The 17,497-nt window shown below is 55.4% G+C and overlaps 2 protein-coding genes across 2 annotated transcripts in view; one reads left to right on the top strand and one right to left on the bottom strand.

The window, feature by feature from the left end:
• Positions 1-17,497, top strand: part of LOC119696487 — a 1,710,157-nt gene that overhangs the window by 985,996 nt on the left and 706,664 nt on the right.
• LOC119696488 overlaps positions 1-17,497 on the bottom strand; it is a 1,499,846-nt gene that overhangs the window by 803,105 nt on the left and 679,244 nt on the right. The window contains 1 exon segment of the mRNA XM_038126216.1: positions 15,638-16,303. Within this exon segment, the coding sequence (XP_037982144.1) occupies positions 15,638-16,303 (666 nt within the window).

Below are 17,497 nucleotides of genomic sequence, written 5' to 3'. Positions count from 1 at the left end.
TTCCTTCATATACTGAACATTCAAACTAGGATCTACTGCAACTCCCTCAAAATAGAAGAGCATGGTGAGGATAGAAACAGACACAGAAGCATTTGCCATAATATTTGCAGATGTTTAAAACACCTGATCAAGAGAAATCAGAATGTTGTCAGACTGTTATCCCAGCAGATTTCTGACAGTCCTTATAGTATAAAAAACAGTAAAATTCTTACCAATCTAAACTCCCTCCAGCACCCTCACAGCATGAAGAGCTATTCATCTCTTGAGGATGCCATGGGACAGAGAGAGAGAAACGGCAAGCGTTTCTCACAGTGGCTTGTGAGAATTTTGAGGGAGCTGCAAGGACATGATAATTTGTTAAATAGAAATAATTAGCAGGTGGTGTTTTTCTACTTCTTATTTTTCTCCTTCTCAAGGACAGTGTGTGAGGAAGATGTTGTTGTTAGTTAGCCAATCAAATAGAATCTACCGTAACACTCCATAAAAACCGCGCGGTTCCTTTGAATGAAGGCTTCTTGTTCTTTTGTACAAGATTGCCTCTGTCTGTTTCTGTGCTCTTCATTTCGCGAGAGCGACACTGGATCAGGTACTGATATTTTTAAGGGAAACATCCCTTAAAAAGAAAGGGGCCCAGGAAGGATGAACACGTTTCAAGAAAGTAATCTTAAGGGGGAAGGAGCAGCCTGTCCCAGTGTGCCAAAAGATGAGCTAGGGAGGAAAATGACTGTCCTGGCAGCCCGTGCAGCTTTTGTGGGAACTCAGAGGAAAAAAGGACCGGCAACTCAGGAAGTGTTTAAGGATGTTGTTAGGCTATGCAGAAAGAAAATTAGAGAGGTGAAAGCTCAATTAGAACTTAACCTGGCTGCTTCTGAAAAAAAAAAAAAAAAAAAAAGAAAGAAAAAAAAGTGTGTTTCTATTAAAAAATTATAGCAAGAGGAGGGAGAAGGAGAATCTCTATTCTTTATTGGATGCAGTGGAGAGTATAACTAAAAATAAAGGGGTCACAAGCTCAGCTTCTACACAGAGAACAGCAACTAAAGATAAGAAAAGGCTAAGCTACTTTAGACCTTGTTTGTCTCAATTTTCAACAATCAGACAGGTTGTCCTCAGGACAAGGGTTCTCCAGAGCTGGCAGATGGGCACAGGGAGCAGAACAGCCCCTGTAATCCAGGAGGAAGCAGCTGGTGACCTGCTGAGCCTCTCAGATGCTCACAGGTGGATGGGATGGGATGGGATCCATCCCAGGGGGATGAGGGAGCTGGTGGATGAGCTCCCCAAGCTGCTCTCCATCATTTACCATCAGTCCTGGCTCACTGGGGAGGTCCCAGAGGACTGGAGGTGCCAGTGTGACCCCAACCCCAAGAAGGGCTGGAAGGAGGATCTAGGGAACTCCGGGCCTGTCAGCCTGACCTGGGTGCCTGGCAAGGAAATGGAACAGATCACCTTGAGTGCCATCCCAGGGCACCTGCAGGATGGCCGAGGGATCAGAGCCAGCCAGCGTGGATTTCAGTGTCTGCACTGATGATCTGGATGAGGGGACTGAGTCCAGCATCATCAAATTTGCAGATGACACCAAGCTGGGTGTGAGTGTGGATCTGCTGGAGGGTAGGAGGGCTCTGCACAGGGCCCTGGACAGGCTGGATCCAGGGACCAGATCCAACAAGGTGAGGTTTAACAAGACCAAATGACACTGCCCTGACCCAAGAGGCCAGTGTTACTCTCTGGGGCCTCGTGGAACACAAAGACCACTGTGACAATGGGGGTACCCTGTACAGCCAAGAGGCCATTGGGACAATGCAGGCACTTGTTGAATGAAGGAAACAATTTTGACAGCGGGGTGCCCCTTGGGACCAAGAGGCCATTGTGACACTGTGGAACCAAGGAGAGCATTGCTGCACTGCCAGACCTCCTGGATCCAAGGATCCACTGTGACACTGCAGGGCCTTGGGGGACCACGGCGCCATTGTGACACTGCGGGACCCAAGGATCCAAGGGACTTTGTGACACCAAGGGGTCCCGTGGAGCCAGAGGGACCTCGTGACACTGGAAGGCCTCATGGCATCATGGAGACCATTGTGGCACTCTGGGGCCTCAAGGAACCGTGGTGACACCAAGAGTTCTGGGAATGTTGATCTGCTGGAGGGTAGGAGGGCTCTGCACAGGGCCCTGGACAGGCTGGACCCAGGGGCCAAATCCAACAAGGTGAGGTTTAACAAGTCCAAGTGCCAGGTCCTGCACTTTGGCCACAACAACCCCTGCAGTGCCCCAGGCTGGGGACAGAGTGGCTGGAGAGCAGCCAGGCAGAAAGGGACCTGCAGGGACAGAGGGACAGCAGGCTGGACATGAGCCAGCAGTGTGCCCAGGGGCCAAGAAGGCCAATGGCTCCTGGCCTGGATCAGGAATGGTGTGGCCAGCAGCAGCAGGGCACTGATTCTTCCCCTGTGCTCAGCACAGGTTGGGCAGCACCTCGAGTGCTGTGTCCAGTTCTGGGCCCCCAATTTAGGAAGGACATGGAGGGGCTGGAGCGTGTCCAGAGAAGGGCAGCAAGGCTGGTGAGGGGTCTGGAGCACAAGTCCTGTGAGGAGCAGCTGAGGGAGCTGGGGTTGTTTATCCTGGAGAAGAGGAGGCTCAGGGAGACAAGGCGGTGTCAGGGCACAGGTTGGGCTTGATGCTCTCCAAGGTCTTCTCCACCCTTGCAGATTCTGTGATTCTCTGAAACCAGCCTTGCAGCAGTTGCAGGATGAGCCCTGAGCCTCCAGCAGCCCAGGTCCCTCAGCTTCTCCTCCCAGGCCCAAAGCCCATCCTGTCAGTCCTGCAGAGCCTCTGCAGCCCCTCCTCAATGCCCAGAACAGGGAGCCCCACAGCCAGACACAGCAGCCCAGATGTGCCCCCCTGGCCTGTGGTGCCTTTGGCAGCTCCATGAGGACGCTCTGGGACGCTGCCCTGGGCTGTCCAGCGCACTGGGGATGGATCAGCCCCTGCTCTGCTGCTCCTTCCCGTCTGCCCCAGGGCCCTTGCAGAGCCCCAGCCATGCTGTTTGCCCCCAGCCTGCCCACGGCCACCCTGGGGCTGCTCACGGGGCTTTTCTGTGCTCAGCCTTGGCCTGGCCGTGTTCTTGAGAGAGCCTGGGCAAGGAGCCTGCAGCCCCCAGGCCTGGCCTGAGGCGTCAGCGCTGCCCCAGCAGTGCCCATGGCCTGTCCCTGCTGCAGCCCCGGCACTGCCACCCCAGCACTGTGCCCGGCCCCGAGAGCTCTCAGGCCCTGCAGCAGCACCAGGGCCACCAGGGCAGCGGGGCAGGGCACGGCAGCAGCGCTGGCAACACCAAGTGCTGCTGCTGCTGGGCACAGCTGCTGGGCCAGCACTGATCTGCCCCCAGCTCTGCACACAGACATTGCTGCTGCAGCTCCAGAGAGGGCAACAAAAGGGCATCGCTGCAGAAAATTTTGCTGGCAGATCCTTTCGTTTGTTTAAGGCCACCGAGAGCGCAGCCCCTCACTGACACAATCTGTGGCCACAGGGAAGGTGGAGAGAAACAAAATGAATAATGGCACAAACAATGACATTTCTTTGTGGACTATATTGTAAAAGTAAAACACATAAAAAGAGTCTCCAAAATGAAACCAACAAGAAGTATCAAAGATGACTTTTATTACAAGTGTTTGCAGAACTTGGCCAGCAGTTTAATGTTCCTGAAAGCATCCAGTCATCAGTGTCCACACTGCAGCCCTGAGCTCCTGGTTCCTCAGGCTGTAGATGAGGGGGTTCAGGGCTGGAGGCAGCACCGAGTACAGAACTGACAGGGCCAGATCCAGGGAGGGGGAGGAGATGGAGGCAGGCTTCAGGCAGTATAATATAGCAGTGCTGACAAAGAGGGAGAGCACGGCCAGGTGAGGGAGGCAGGTGGAAAAGGCTTTGTGCCGTCCCTGCTCAGAGGGGATCCTCAGCACGGCCCTGAAGATCTGCACATAGGAGAAAACAATGAACACAAAACAGCCAAAACCTAAACTGGAGCTAAGTGCAATGAGCCCAAGTTCCCTGAGGTTGGAGTGAGAGCAGGAGAGCTTGAGGATCGGGGGGATTTCACAGAAGAACTGGCCCAGGGCATTGCCCTGGCACAGGGGCAGGGAAAATGTATTGGCCGTGTGCAGCAGAGCAGTGAGAAAGGCCCTGGCCCAGGCAGCTGCTGCCATGTGGGCACAAGCTCTGCTGCCCAGGAGGGTCCCGTAGTGCAGGGCTTTGCAGATGGACACGTAGCGGTCGTAGCACAGGATGGGCAGGAGGGAAAGCTCTGCTGAGATGAAGAACAGAAAGAAAAAGAGCTGAGCAGCACATCCTGTGTAGGAGATGCTCCTGGTGTCCCAGAGGGAATTGTGCATGGCTTTGGGGACAGTGGTGCAGAGGGAGCCCAGGTCGCTGAGGGCCAGGTTGAGCAGGAAGAAGAACATGGGCATGTGCAGGTGCTGGCCGCAGGCTCCGGCGCTGATGGTGAGGCCGTTGCCCAGGAGGGCAGCCAGGGAGATGCCCAGCAAGAGGCAGAAGTGCAGCAGCTGCAGCTGCCGCCTGTCTGCCAATGCCAGCAGGAGGAAGTGGCTGATGGAGCTGCTGTTGGACATTTTCTGGGGCTGCACATGGGGACCTGTTCATGGATAAGGGACAGTGACAAGTCAGGAGAGGCTGCTTTGAGCCAAACCCGGGCCATTCCCTGCAGACTGTCCCGCTGGGACTCACCCAGCCTTGTTCCTGCTCTGGGAAAACCTTCACCCAGGCCCTGCCTGAGCTCCAGATGTGCTGGCTGAGTGTGCCAGGAGCAGCCAGGCCTGTGCATGGGGGGCTCTCGAGGAGCCATCCCTGCCCCGCTGCCCTGGGTTTGTGTCCCTGTGGCAGAGGGACAAGGCTGGATATTCAGGATTTGTCTGGGGAATCACTCCTACCGCAGAAGGGCTTGGTAGCATTTTCACTCCCAAGCCTAAAGGATGGCAGGAGCTGGTTTAAGGAATTTTTCTACCCTCTCATCATTCCTGTCTCTCTGAGGTCAGAAATCCCCAGCATTTCTGCCTCACTCAGAGTTTGCCACTGAGAGATGAGAGAGGCAAAGGATTCCCTGTGGCTCAGGGAAGGTCAGGGGCTGATGGGCTTGTTCCCAGCTGCCCTGGCTTTGCACCTTTGGCTGCAATCAGAGCACAGCCACACTCCCGGGTCAGCCTGGGATAAACCAGACCCTGCCCAGAGCACAGGGATCCCTGAATGTCTCACCCTCCCTAAAGGTCTCTGGGCAAGGTCTCAGCACCCCCTTGTGCCAAGGACACTCACGGCTCCCTTGGCAAACCCAGCAGCATTTCCTCAGCTGTGGCAGCTCTGCCCTTCCCCGGGGGACATTCAGGGAACTCCCAGAGGCTCTGGCACAGGTTTGCACCCAGGAGGGCAGCTCAGAGCTTGGCAGGGCACAGCAAGGAGATCCCCGGCTGTGCCCGTGATGGGATCTCAGCGAGGGGGCTCAGCTCATTCCCCCTTCCCATGGACTGCTTTGCCCTCAGCCCCACAGGTGCCAGGGAAGCTTGGACACCCCATTCCCATGGACACCCCTGCCTGGCAGGAATGCCAAGGGCAGTGCCTGACTCAGCTGCTGCAAATGCCAGAGCCCCCCTGAGAGCACCAGATCACAGTGACATTACCAGGGGGCGTGCAGAAACAAGAGAAGATGTTGTGGGGCTGTGCCTGAGAGGGCAGGGCAGAGACAGCCGGGCACTCAGGACAGTGTTCCCGTGCCCAGCTGTGCCCGGCACCTCCCACACACCAACAGTGCCCTCCTGCCCCAGCACTGCTCTCTTCAGCCCCCTCTCCTTCCCTGAGCACCTCCCTGGGCCTGGACATTCCCTCCTGAGAGCAGCCTTGTCCCTGCCAGCGCTCACAGAGCCCATCCCAGCCTGGGTGCCCTGGCCCGGCCCTGCAGAACCCTGCCTGTGTGCAGGGCCCTGCCTGGGGCAGGCTCTGGCTGCAGGTGGGCAAGGGCAGCTCAGCAGAGCCCTGCTGGGCCCTGCAAAGGTGAGGCTGCTGCTGTCCAGGGCTGAGGAGGGGCTGAGGGCCCTTTGGGAGGCTCCCAGCAGAGACTGACCACCCAAAGTTACAGATCAGGAGTTTCAGTAAATGTTCAAACATGACCTGGATGATCCTGTGTGTCCCTTTCAACTCAGAACGTTCTGTGAGTGTCTGATTACACCTCCGGGTCTGCCTCTCTCATTCTCCTGTTGCCTGTAATCAAAAGAGAAAAAACCCCTTGCAACAGTGTAGAACAGTAAAGGAAAAACCAGACTAGAGGCTTCCAGACTGGAAGCTTCCACGTGTCCCAGGGGTGATGGGGCACACCCGGCCCCTGGTTTCAAGGTTGATTAATCTTACAGAAACATCCAATGGGAGATTTGGTTGCCCCAGTAGCCCACCCCTGGGTCAACCCCTTGGAGTAGGCCCAAGGGCTTCTTTGTCCCACTTTTTCTTATGACTGCTCAGATTCTGATTGAAAAACAGAATGTTCTTTTGGGTCTTCTTCCTGACAGTAAGACTATACAGTATTTCAGGTCTGTGTTTAGAAGGTCAGCTTATTGTTCTAAAATCTAAGAGAAGAGGCAGAAAACATACTAGAGTTAATTAAGGAGATCTATAACTATATAATAATAGCTGTCAGAGCTATGAATATATGAAAATTGTATAAAAAGCAAAAATCCTTTTGTCATCACCGCAACCTTCCCACCCTGCTCCAAGTAGGAAATTGAAAAGAGTCTCAGGAAAGCTCCTGATCTTTCCAGCAATGCCAGGCTTACCTTCTTTGGGAAGTGTCCTCCGGAGCTGTGTCCAGGCTGGTCTGGAGCTGGGAGCAGCCCTGCCCCACCCAGCCCCTCTCAGCAGCAGCACCTGCCCTGCTCAGGGTGGCTCCTTCCCCCCAGAGCTTCTCCCCAGCGCTGGCAGCAGCTCCCCGGGCCGGCTGAGAGCTGTCCCTGGCAGGCAGCAGAGTCCCTGCCCCAGCTCAGCGCCCTGGGCTGCAGGAGCCTGCTCTGCAGCACAGCCCTGGGCACCCCTGGCTGCACCCGCGGCTGCTCAGCCCTGCAGCAGAGCCTGGCAGCAGGAGCTGCCTTGGGCTGGGCCTGGGCTGGGGCAGCAGGGAAAGCCAGCCCGGCCCCAGGGCCACATCCCTGCCCTGGAGCAGCTCTGAGAGTCCTCCTGAAAGCTCCTGAAAGCTGTGGGATGTGCCAGCTCCGGGAGATCCCTGCAGGAGCTGCAGCTTCTCTTCCCACGGCCGGGCAATGACTGTTTCAAAGCTGGGATGATTTCTGCTCCAGGGAGCCCTCAGTGAGCTCTGCTCTGTGCTGCCAGCCCAGGCTGAGTTTAACCCCTCTGTGGCCCTGTGCTGTGCCCGGGCTGGCTGCAGGCAGTGCCCCAGCCCTGCTGGGCTGTGCCCAGGAGCTGCTCCTGGCCAGAGCTGTCTCTCTGCAGCGCTGCCCTTGCCAGGAGCTGCCTCTGGGCCAGGAGCCCGGCCCAGCCCAGCAGCACAGACACAGCACCAGGACTTCAATCACCCTCTGGGGCTTTGTGCTCAGGCCCTGAACAGCAGTCCCTGAGAGGGAGCTGAAGAAACCTCTCAAGAATTCACAGTCAGAGTCCAACTCCAAAGTTTCTTTTCCTTTTAATGGGTCCCACTGAGGGGCACGACTGAGAAAGTGTCCCCAGGCCCCAGGCAGAGCAGAGAACTGCAGGCAGTGATGACAGGTGAGGACAAAGAGAAGCCAAGTCTTGGTGCCCTGGGGCACAGCAGGCTCTGTGCCACCAAGGGCTGGCAGGAGACACCTTGGCCTGAGGCACTGGGGCCTCCTGGCACAGCCCCAGCCAGGCTGGGCACTGGCAGCCCCTTGTCCTGCCCTCTGCATCCCCCCGAGCCCACATGCCAGTGGCCTCAAGGATGGGCTGGAAGGAGTCCCTGGGGAGCCTTGGCCAGGAATGGCCCTGGGGGCTCCTTCATGCTCCCAGGGACTGCAGGGTTTTCAAAGGGCTTTGCTTTTGCCTTGGAGTCTCTGAGAGGTTTGTGCAATCATGGCCTCCAATTATCTGCTGTAATTAGTCCCCTGAGAGTCTTTATCAGTAGCAGTACTCAGTGGGGCTCATTAATGCTTCAAGGTACTCCAGGTTTTTAAGGTACTTGGTGTTTCCCTTTTGATACAGACCTTGTGAGAGGTTCCTGCAATCATGGCCCCAGTTATCTGCTTTAACGAGTCCCTTGAGAGCTTTGTACTGACACTCTGTGGGGCTCATTAATACTTTGAGGTACTTTGGAATTTCCTTTCTACACTGAGTCTCTGAGAGGCTTTTGTGCACCCCTGGCCTCCAATTCTCTCCTCCAAGGAGTCCATGAGGAGCCTGTGTTGGGGATGGACCTCAGTGGGACCCATTGATGCCTGGAGACACGTTGGGTGTTCCTTCTGCCTTTGGCTCCTGGAAAGGTTTGTGCAATCTCCTCTCAGGCCCCGAGGCTCCAGGGCTCAGCTCCAAATACAGCACGGGGCTCATTAGGATCAAGCAAGTTCTAACAAACCATGGCTCTGCCTTGATTTCCCTCTGCTCTCATGCAGTTCATCAGGAAGGTTTCTGTAGTGGTTTTGGTTCACCACTTTGAGGCTTCTTGGCCAATGCATCAATTAGTGTGGTGGGTTCAGTGCTGGCTAATTACCAGTGCACTCACTAGAATATACTTGCTCATTTCCTGGTAGGAGAAAGGCAAAGTAGGCTGAAAACTTCCAAAGGATGTAAAGAAAATTTTATTAACCGTAGCTAAAAGAAAGAGCAATAAGAATCAGAAAAAAACTTTCAGAACACTTCTCCTCTCCCTACAACCTTTTCTTTCCTATTGACAATGTAAGGAGACAAAACCTAAATTTTTCAGTCAGTTTACCACCTCTAGAATATTCTTTCTTCAGTTCACTTAGGGAGAGAAGTTCCTCTTGTTAATGTTGTGGAGACTCCTCCACAAGAAAACCGTTCTCTCATGGCTTTTCATTTCCACGAATAGCAGCCACCTGGAAAAATTTGCAGTCGTGAAGTCCCTCCCATTTTTTCACAGCTTTTCCCACAGCTGTGTTTATGGGCCATGTCAGCTTATTGGGTGTTAGTTTAAAGATGAGCTGTTCAAGAGCAAAGGTTCTCTTTGTCTATTTCTGAAATCATCTTCACCTCTGGGAACAGAGATCTTCTTCTTTTCTCCCTGAGGGCACAGGGTCTCATCACTCTGCTCTCTCTCTGTTCAAACTTCTCATGGGATCACAGCTACTTCAACATTTGCTCACTTTAGCATGGAGGCCTTTGCTGAACAAGTCCTCTCCCCATACTTTTCAATGCGATATAGGGAAAAAGAGAGTCTGATGTAACAATTACATCCTTCATAGCTTTACGAGAGGATTCCAGCCCCAAGATCAAGGCATCTCCTCATCGCTCCCATCTGGGACTCAACTTCCCCTTCACTGAGCTCGGTGTCTTCTGTTGCTCCTCTGTGTGCCTGCCCTTTGTCCTTTTCTATCCCTCGAGGGAGGATGGAAGCACTGAAAGAGTTCATATCTCACCCGGGGCCTGCAGATGGTTACGTGACCCCGGCCGGGCTCGGTACGTGCAGCCGGAGCTGTTTTACCATGGAGGTTTCTGCAGCGGCTGCGCTGGGGCTGTGTCAGGATGGGCCGCGCTGGGGAGAGGGCCAGGATCTCAGCAGCCCGGCCAGAACTCAGCAGCAGCACGGCCGGGGGCCGATGGCTTCTCCTGCCCCTGCCCGGGGGTTGTGGGCGAACCCCAATGACAGCAGAACCTTGGCCGAGCCGGCCCGGCCCGGGGCTGCTCCTGGGGCCCGGCGGATCCTGGCTCGGCCCAGGGCTGCTCCTGGGGCCTGGAGGATCCTTGGGAAGGGGCCCAGCCCCACGGCAGGAGCCGCCTGGGCTGCCCTGGCTGAGATGGGGGCCGGGCCGGCCTTGTTACCTCTCTGCTGTCTGGAAGGGAAAGAGACCCTCCCAGGCCTTCTCGTCTTTAACGTGTGTCTTCACAGAGCCGTGTACAGTTTCCATAGTGGTTTAACAGACTGTCAATTCTCAAAGCTAATTGCTGATTGGTTTTTTGTCAGACACAGAGGAAACTGCTTCTCTTAGAACATCACTTCTGTCATGCAAAACCACCAGAACAGCACAGAGCGCAGAGCTCCGTTGTCCATATGTAGTGCTCATGTGCCCAAGGCCTCCAAACCCCACGTCGGAATTTCTCTGGGCCCTCTCCAAGGTGTTTCCAAATGAAAACATTCAGCTCAGTGTTTAAGAAAATCACCAGAGGACAGGGCCAGCCACACCTGTCTGTCCTGGCTACTTTTGTCTGGGAGCAATCCTTGGATAGACAGAATTTGGGAGGTCAAATTATAATTTTGGTCATGGTCTCTGGACAAGAAGGCTGGTTTTTCTTCCATAGGAATGAAGGAACAGAGCCCCACTGCTTCGGGGCAGATGAGAGGTGACCACCAGAGGCGAAGCCAGCCAGAGCTGGCAGGTTTTTATTCTATGAGATACCCTTGCAAATAGGAAACTTTTTAGGGAGAATACCAAGTTTGGCAATGGGCATCTGAAATAAGTGACAGCTCTTTCCCATAGCAAGGAAAGCACGGAGCCCCAGTGCTCCAGGAGCTGATGAGAGGCAGCCCTTGACATCCCAAGATCAGCCAGACCTGTCAGGTGGCCCCTGGGAGGCCAAGCCAGCCAGACCTGGTCCATCTTCCCTGGCTTCCATGGGGCCTCACAGTGTCCCAATGGTCCCTTGCTGCCATGAGGCCCTGAGGTGTCATAATGGCCCCTTGGTGACACGAGGCCCTGAAGGGTGGGAATGGTCTCCATGGTTCCATCAGGCCCCACAGAGCCATACTGGTCTCTGGGTCCATGAAGCCCCGCTGTGTCACCATGGCCCCTTGGCTCCATGGGCTCCAGAGGTGCCACAGGGATCCCCTTGGCTCCATGGGCTCCAGAGGTGCCACAAGGATCCCCTTGGTTCCAGGAGGTCCCCACAGTGTCACAGGGATCTCCATGGGAAGGAACGAACCCAGCCCCAGTGTTGCCGGGGCAGCCACCAGAGGCCAAGGCCAGCCAGCCTTGACGGTACTGGCAGATTTTGCCTGGCAGCAACCCTTGGATATAGGGAATTTGGGAGGGGGAATCCCAATTTCAGACATGGACACCCGGAGGAGAAGGATGGTTCTTTTCCATAGGAAGGAAAGCATGGAACACCAGTGGTGTTTCAGGAGCAGATGAAAGGTGGCCATCAGAGGCCTGGGCCAGCCAGACCTCTCTGTCCTGGTAGCTTTTGTCTGAAAGCAGCCCTTGGATATGGGGAATTTGGGAGGTGGAACCCCAATTTCGGCCGTTTCTGCATAGGTAAGAAGGACGGTTCTTTTCCATAGGAAGGAAAGCACCGAGCCCCAGTGTTTGGGCAGCAGGGGAGAGGCAGCCCCCAGGAGGCCAAGGGCAGCCAGACCTGTCTGTCCTGGCAGCTTTCCCTTGGGAGCAACCCTTGGATGTACGGAGTTTTGGAGGTGGAATCCCAGTTTTGGCCGTGGTCAAGATGGATGGTTTTCTCCCATAGGACAGTAAAGTCCAAGTGTTTTGGAAGAAGATGAGAGGTGGCCACCCTCAGGCCAAGCCAGCCAGACCTGTCTCTCCTGGCACCTTTGGTCTAGGGGCTGTCCTTGCACTGAGGGCATTTTGGAGGTGGAATCTCAGTTTTGGCTGTGGGCGCCTGGACAGGAAGAAGAGTTCTTTTTATCAGGAAGGAAAGCACCGAGCCCCAGGGTTTCAGAGGCAGATGAGGGCCAGCCCTCAGGAAGCCAAGGCCAGCCAGACTTGTCAGTCCTGGCAGCTTTGGTCTGGGAGCTATCCATGGATATAGGGAATGCCCAGGTTTGGCCATGGGTGCCTGGTCAAGATGGATGGTTTTTTCCCGTGACAAAGAAAAGCACACGGTTCAGGATGCAAAGGCAGACAAGAAAACCACAGCGAGACGCAGGGAGAAGAAAGACTAACTAAAATTAACTGAAATATTAAACTGCGTGCGTAGAAGGATTTGACCAATCCTGTATTAGCTTGAGGCGTGAACAGCAGCACACAGTATAAATATGGCTTGCTGCTTGCAATAAATCAGCTGCACTTGATCACACTGATCATGGCGTGATGGCCCGTTACTGATCCTCCACAGATCTCCTTGGCCAAAAAGGGACCCAGAACACCCCAAACCCCACCAAAACACCCCCAAACCCCCCAAAAAAACCAACAACCAAGAAACCAGGCCTGAAACACCCCAAAATCCTGAAAAACTGCCCCAAACCCACCCCTACATACCCAAAACCTACCCCAAAACACCCCAAATCCCTCCAAACATCCCCAAAATCCTTTGAAATTGCACCTGAATACCCTAAAGCTGTCCCAAAACACCTCAAATCCCTTCAAGCTGCCCCAAAATCCCATAGAAACACCCCAAAATCCCATAGAAACACCCTAAATCCCATAGAAATATCCTGAAATCTCTCCAAACCACCCCAAAACACCATAAATCCCCTAAAACTGATCCCAAATCCCAGAGAGATACTCCAAAATCCCAGAAAACTGCCCCCAAACTGGTCCTGACCCTGCCCTAATCCGCCCCCCACTCCCCTGCTACCCCAGGTGAATTCAGCTCAGCCCAAATCCTCCTTTCTTTATTCCAAATCCTCATTTTTTTCAATGCCAAAATCTTTTTTCACCCCTAATCTCCTTATTTGACCCCTAATCCTTCTTGTCCTTCCCAAATTTCCTTTTCCCACCACAAATTCTCCTTTTTCTACCCCAAATCTTTTGTGTGTACTCAAATCCCTTTTCCACCCAAAATCTCCACCTCAAATCCCCTTTCCCCACCCCAAATCCCCTTTTCCCACCCAGAATCTTTCCCCATCCTGAATCCCCCAATTCCCACCCCAATCCCCCTTTTTTTCCCAGCATTGTACCCAGGGTCTCTCTGCAGACATTGCACCTGGAGCTGCCCCAAACAAACCCCAAATAACCCCAAACAAACCCCACTGTGCCCCCAGGGCTGGAGTGGGTTTGGGGGGTTGGGGATTGGGGGGGTCATGGCCCCAAACTTCGGGGATTGGGGGGTTTGATCCTAAAATTTGGGGTTTGGGTTGGTCTGACATCTCGGGGCTCGGGGGTTCAGGATTTGGGGGTTTGGGATTTGGAATTAGGGGGTTTTGGGGGGCATTTGGGGATCAGGGGGTTTGACCCCAAACTTTGGGATCAGGGCAGTTGGACACCCCAGATGTTTCAAACCCCAGGATTTGGGGTCAGGGGAGATGACCCCAGGATTTGGGGTGTTTCACCCCAATGTCGGGTTTGGGGTCGGGGTTGAGATCGGAGCCATTCCCTGGAAAGAGCGGCGGGATCGGGATTGGGAACTGGAACGGGATTGGGATCGGGAAGGGCAGAGAGCCCGGCCCAGTCCCGGGATGGACCCATGCCCACAGTCGCGGGCCCCTCCCCAGCCGCAGCCCCTCCGCAGCCGCTGAACGGAGCCTCCCTCAATCGCAGCCCGTCCCAGTGCGGATCGGAGCCATCCCCAGAGCCTCCCCCATTCCCGGCGCGGAGCCTTCGATCCCTTTCTGGGGCGGCTGCTGCCGCTTCCAGCCCATTGCTGGCGGCTCCGAAGGGCTCCGGGGAGCCTCCCCATTTTGGGGGTGCTGGGGTGGCCCCAGGGCCGCCCCGAGGGCCGAGGGGGGATCGAAAGCCCCAAACCCGAGGGGCTCGCGGGGGTCCGCAGCTGCTCCCGCGGCCAGCGCGAAACAGCTTCTGGCCAATGGGAGCGCGCGGCGCTGGTGACGACACAGTTGCCGGGCAGAAACTCGGCGCCCAAGCCCCGCCCGGCGGCTCCCAGCCAATCAGCGCCCGGCGCGGCTCTGACTCATCAGTGTCCGGGCGGGCCCGCAGCGCCCCGCGCTCCCCGCCAGCGGAATTTGGGCAGGGGGGAGGTGACCCTGGCCATGGGCATGGGGCGTGCGGGGGCAGCGGGGGCCGCACTGGGGGCACTGGTGCCGCTGGGAGCCCCCCCGGCCGCGGGGGCAGCGGGGGGGCGCGCTGAGAAGGGCGCCGGGGGCCCCAAATTAAACCAAGGGGGGGTCGGGACCCCCAAACGGAGCAGGAGGGGCCTGGAACCCCCAAAACCGAGCACGGGGGAGGGCACTGGGGACTGGGACAACGATGGGGAAGGGGCGGCAGAGGGCGGGAAAAGAGGGGATGGGACCCCCAAACAGGATCCAGCCAGCTTGGTGGGGCCGCCTTTAGCCCTGGATGGGAACCAAAGGAGCCAAGGGCAGCCAATGCTTTTTCCCAGCCCGTGCCATCCCAGTCCATACAATCCCAGCCCAGTTTATCCCAGTCTGTGCCGTCCTGATCTGTTCAGTCCCATCCCATGCGCTCCCAGCCCATATTTGATCCCAGCCCGTGTTTGATCCCAGCCCGTGTTTGAGCCCAGGCTGGGTGGTCCTGCACACACTCCCAGGGTCTGCAATTCCAGTTCCCAGCCAGGAAAAAATGTTCCTGCTCTTGAACTTCCTTCTTATTCTCTCAACAAATTATACTAACATTATAAATCAATAGATTGTACTTAAAATGAAAGAAATTAGAATAAAAATGAAACATAATAATTTCAACTCTTCCTTACAATACTCCAATAATGATTCAAGCAAAACAACAACAACTATTGCTATAACATTACCAATACATATAAATAAACAAATTATATACCAAAAAATACCTTCTGAAGGTATTACCTCAATAACCAATATACTTCAGATAAAAATATCTAAAAAACCAAACATACAATCTAACCCACCTTAGTAAAACAATTCATATTACAAATACGCTAAACCCAAAACCAACACCAATATAATTGCTCATATATTTTAACCAAGCAATTAAACTTCAATAACAACCCAAAGTCTCTAAAATTTTTAAATTATTTTTCCAAATTGAATTGTGGGTGTGTGGTTTTATTTGGATATTGGTTTTTGGATTGTTTGGGTTGGATGATTTAAAAAATGGGATTTTTACAGGAATTTCATCAGCTGAGAAGGCGGCACTCTGCAAACAGAGCTGACTGAGAATGAACGGGACAGAAATCAGAAACTCTCAAAGTTTTATTTGCTGTCAAACCCATCCCATCCAGCCAGCCCCACACAATCCCCACCCCTTCTCCAAACTGGGATCCCACTGCTCCCAGTCCCCTCCCAACCCCATCCCACCCTGGCGGCTGTGGAATGGACTGAGTTTGGTGTGGGATTGAGGTTTTTTGAGGAGGCAAGAAGCAACTTGAGGTGGGATTGAGCCTTCATGGGTTAAAATTCAGTTGTTTTCAGAGGGATTTCAGTGGTTTTGAGGTGACAGATCCATCCCGCTTGGCTTTTGGAAGGCAAAGAGATGGAGAAGAGAAAGAAATTAAGGCCAAAGCAAGACGAGAAGCAGACAGGTGTGTTCCCAGCATGGATCACAGGGAATGTGGGTCACCAGGGCTGTGCCCAGCGTGGCTCCTCCAGTGGTGGATGGAGCTGGAGCAGCGCACGAAGCTCTTCCCACACTCGGGGCACTCATAGGGCTTCCCTTACTGGTGCCTCGTCAAGTGAGAGCTCCTGGAGAAGCTCTTCCTGCACTGATCACACTCGTAGGGCCTCTCCCCAGTGTGGATGCGCTGGTGCCTGATGAGGGTGGAGTTGTGCCTGAATCCCTTCCCGCAGTCGGGGCAGCGGAAGGGCCTCTCCTCTGTGTGCGTGCGCTGGTGCACGAGGAGACTGGAGCTGGTGGGAAACCTCTTCCTGCACTGATCACACTCATAGGGCCTCTCCCCAGTGTGGATCCCCTGGTGCCTGATCAGGTTGGAGCTCCAGATGAAGCTCTTCCCACACTCCCAACACTCATAGGGCTTCTCCCCAGTGTGGATCCTCTGGTGCTTGATCAGGTTGGAGATCCAGATGAAGCTCTTCCCACACTCCCAACACTCATAGGGCTTCTCCCCAGTGTGGATCCTCTGGTGCTTGATCAGGTTGGAGCTCCAGATGAAGCTCTTCCCACACTCCCCACACTCGTAGGGCCGTTCCCCAGTGTGGCTCCTCTGGTGCTGGATCAGATGGCAGTTCCACCTGAAGCTCTTCCCACACTCCACGCACGTGTGGGGCTTCTCCCCATCATGGAGCTGCTCATGGAGCACCAGCTCCGAGCTCTGGCTCCATCTCCGGCCGCCTTCCCAGCCCAGGCTGGGTCTTTCCCCCTCAGATCGCCGCCATCTGCCTTTGCAGCCCCTCCTCGTGCGGCATCTCGGGGCCTTTTCCTCCCCGTTGCCTTCCTGCGCCGTGGAGCCGCTCCAAACGGCCTCTGCCACGAGCTTCTGCCCCGGGGATTTGTCCTCCCTGCTCTCCAGCCTCAGCTCCTGCTCTGGGGGAGGAAGGACAAGCAGAGGATGGCATTTGCCTCCGGGCCACAGGCAAGGGCAAGGAGATGCCCCAGGGCGTCCCCGGCACAGGGGCTGTGCTGCAGCCGGGGCCGTGCTGGGCTGGGAGATGGAGCAGGACACAGGGGCAAAGGGGCACTGACTTCCTCCTCACCTGCCTGCGTGTCCCGGGGCATCTTCCTCTTCCTCACAGCCTCCCAGGGCTTGGCAATGGGAAATCCTGGTTTGGGGAAAACAAGGGATGAGCATGGTGAGTTTGAAGGTCCCTCTGCCCAAGTCCAGCTCTACAAGTCACCGGCCACCTGGGCTCCAGAAAATCTCCCAAACACCAAGATTCAGCCCTGGAAAAGCCTCCCAGGAGTTCCACGTCCCTGCTCCCTCCCCTCTGGTGTTCAGGGTTCCCCCTGTCCCAGCTGCTGGGGTCACACTTGGATTGGGGGTCCCCCTTCTCCTGGGTGCCCACCCTCCCCAGGCTGCTGGCAGTCCCAGCAATCCCAAAAGCTCCCCCCTCTCCGCTCTCCCCATGCAGGGATGCCGGGGCTTTCTGGGCTCCCTTCTGGGCTCCCTTCTCCCCTCACTCTCTGCTTTGGGCTGCGGGGCCTCCAAGGAGTCCCCCCTGCCCCTCTCCGGGCTCTTGAGGCTCCCGCCAATGGCGCCGCTCCCCCCTCTCTGGGCTCCCCACTTTGGGCTCCTGGTGGACACAGGGCTCTGCTCCTCCAGGCTGCCTCTGCCGGCAGCCGCCACCGGCACCCCTAATGTCCCCCCAAGGGGCCTTTCCCGCTCAGCCTTGGACTGCTGCATTCTCCAAACATCCCCCAAAAACCCAACTGGGAGCAACTGGGAGTGACTGGCTGCATGCTGGGGGTGACTGGAAACAACTGGGCTTATACTGGGACCAACTGGGATCATGCTGGAGCTGACTGGGATCATCCTGGCAGTCAGTGCCACTACTCTGAGGCTGACTGGGAGTGCTTGG

The sequence above is a fragment of the Motacilla alba genome, unplaced genomic scaffold (assembly GCF_015832195.1).
Source record: "Motacilla alba alba isolate MOTALB_02 unplaced genomic scaffold, Motacilla_alba_V1.0_pri HiC_scaffold_31, whole genome shotgun sequence".
Lineage (NCBI taxonomy): Eukaryota > Metazoa > Chordata > Aves > Passeriformes > Motacillidae > Motacilla > Motacilla alba.
Note: the sequence above shows the minus strand (reverse complement) of the source record. Positions and strands in the feature narration are given on the sequence as shown.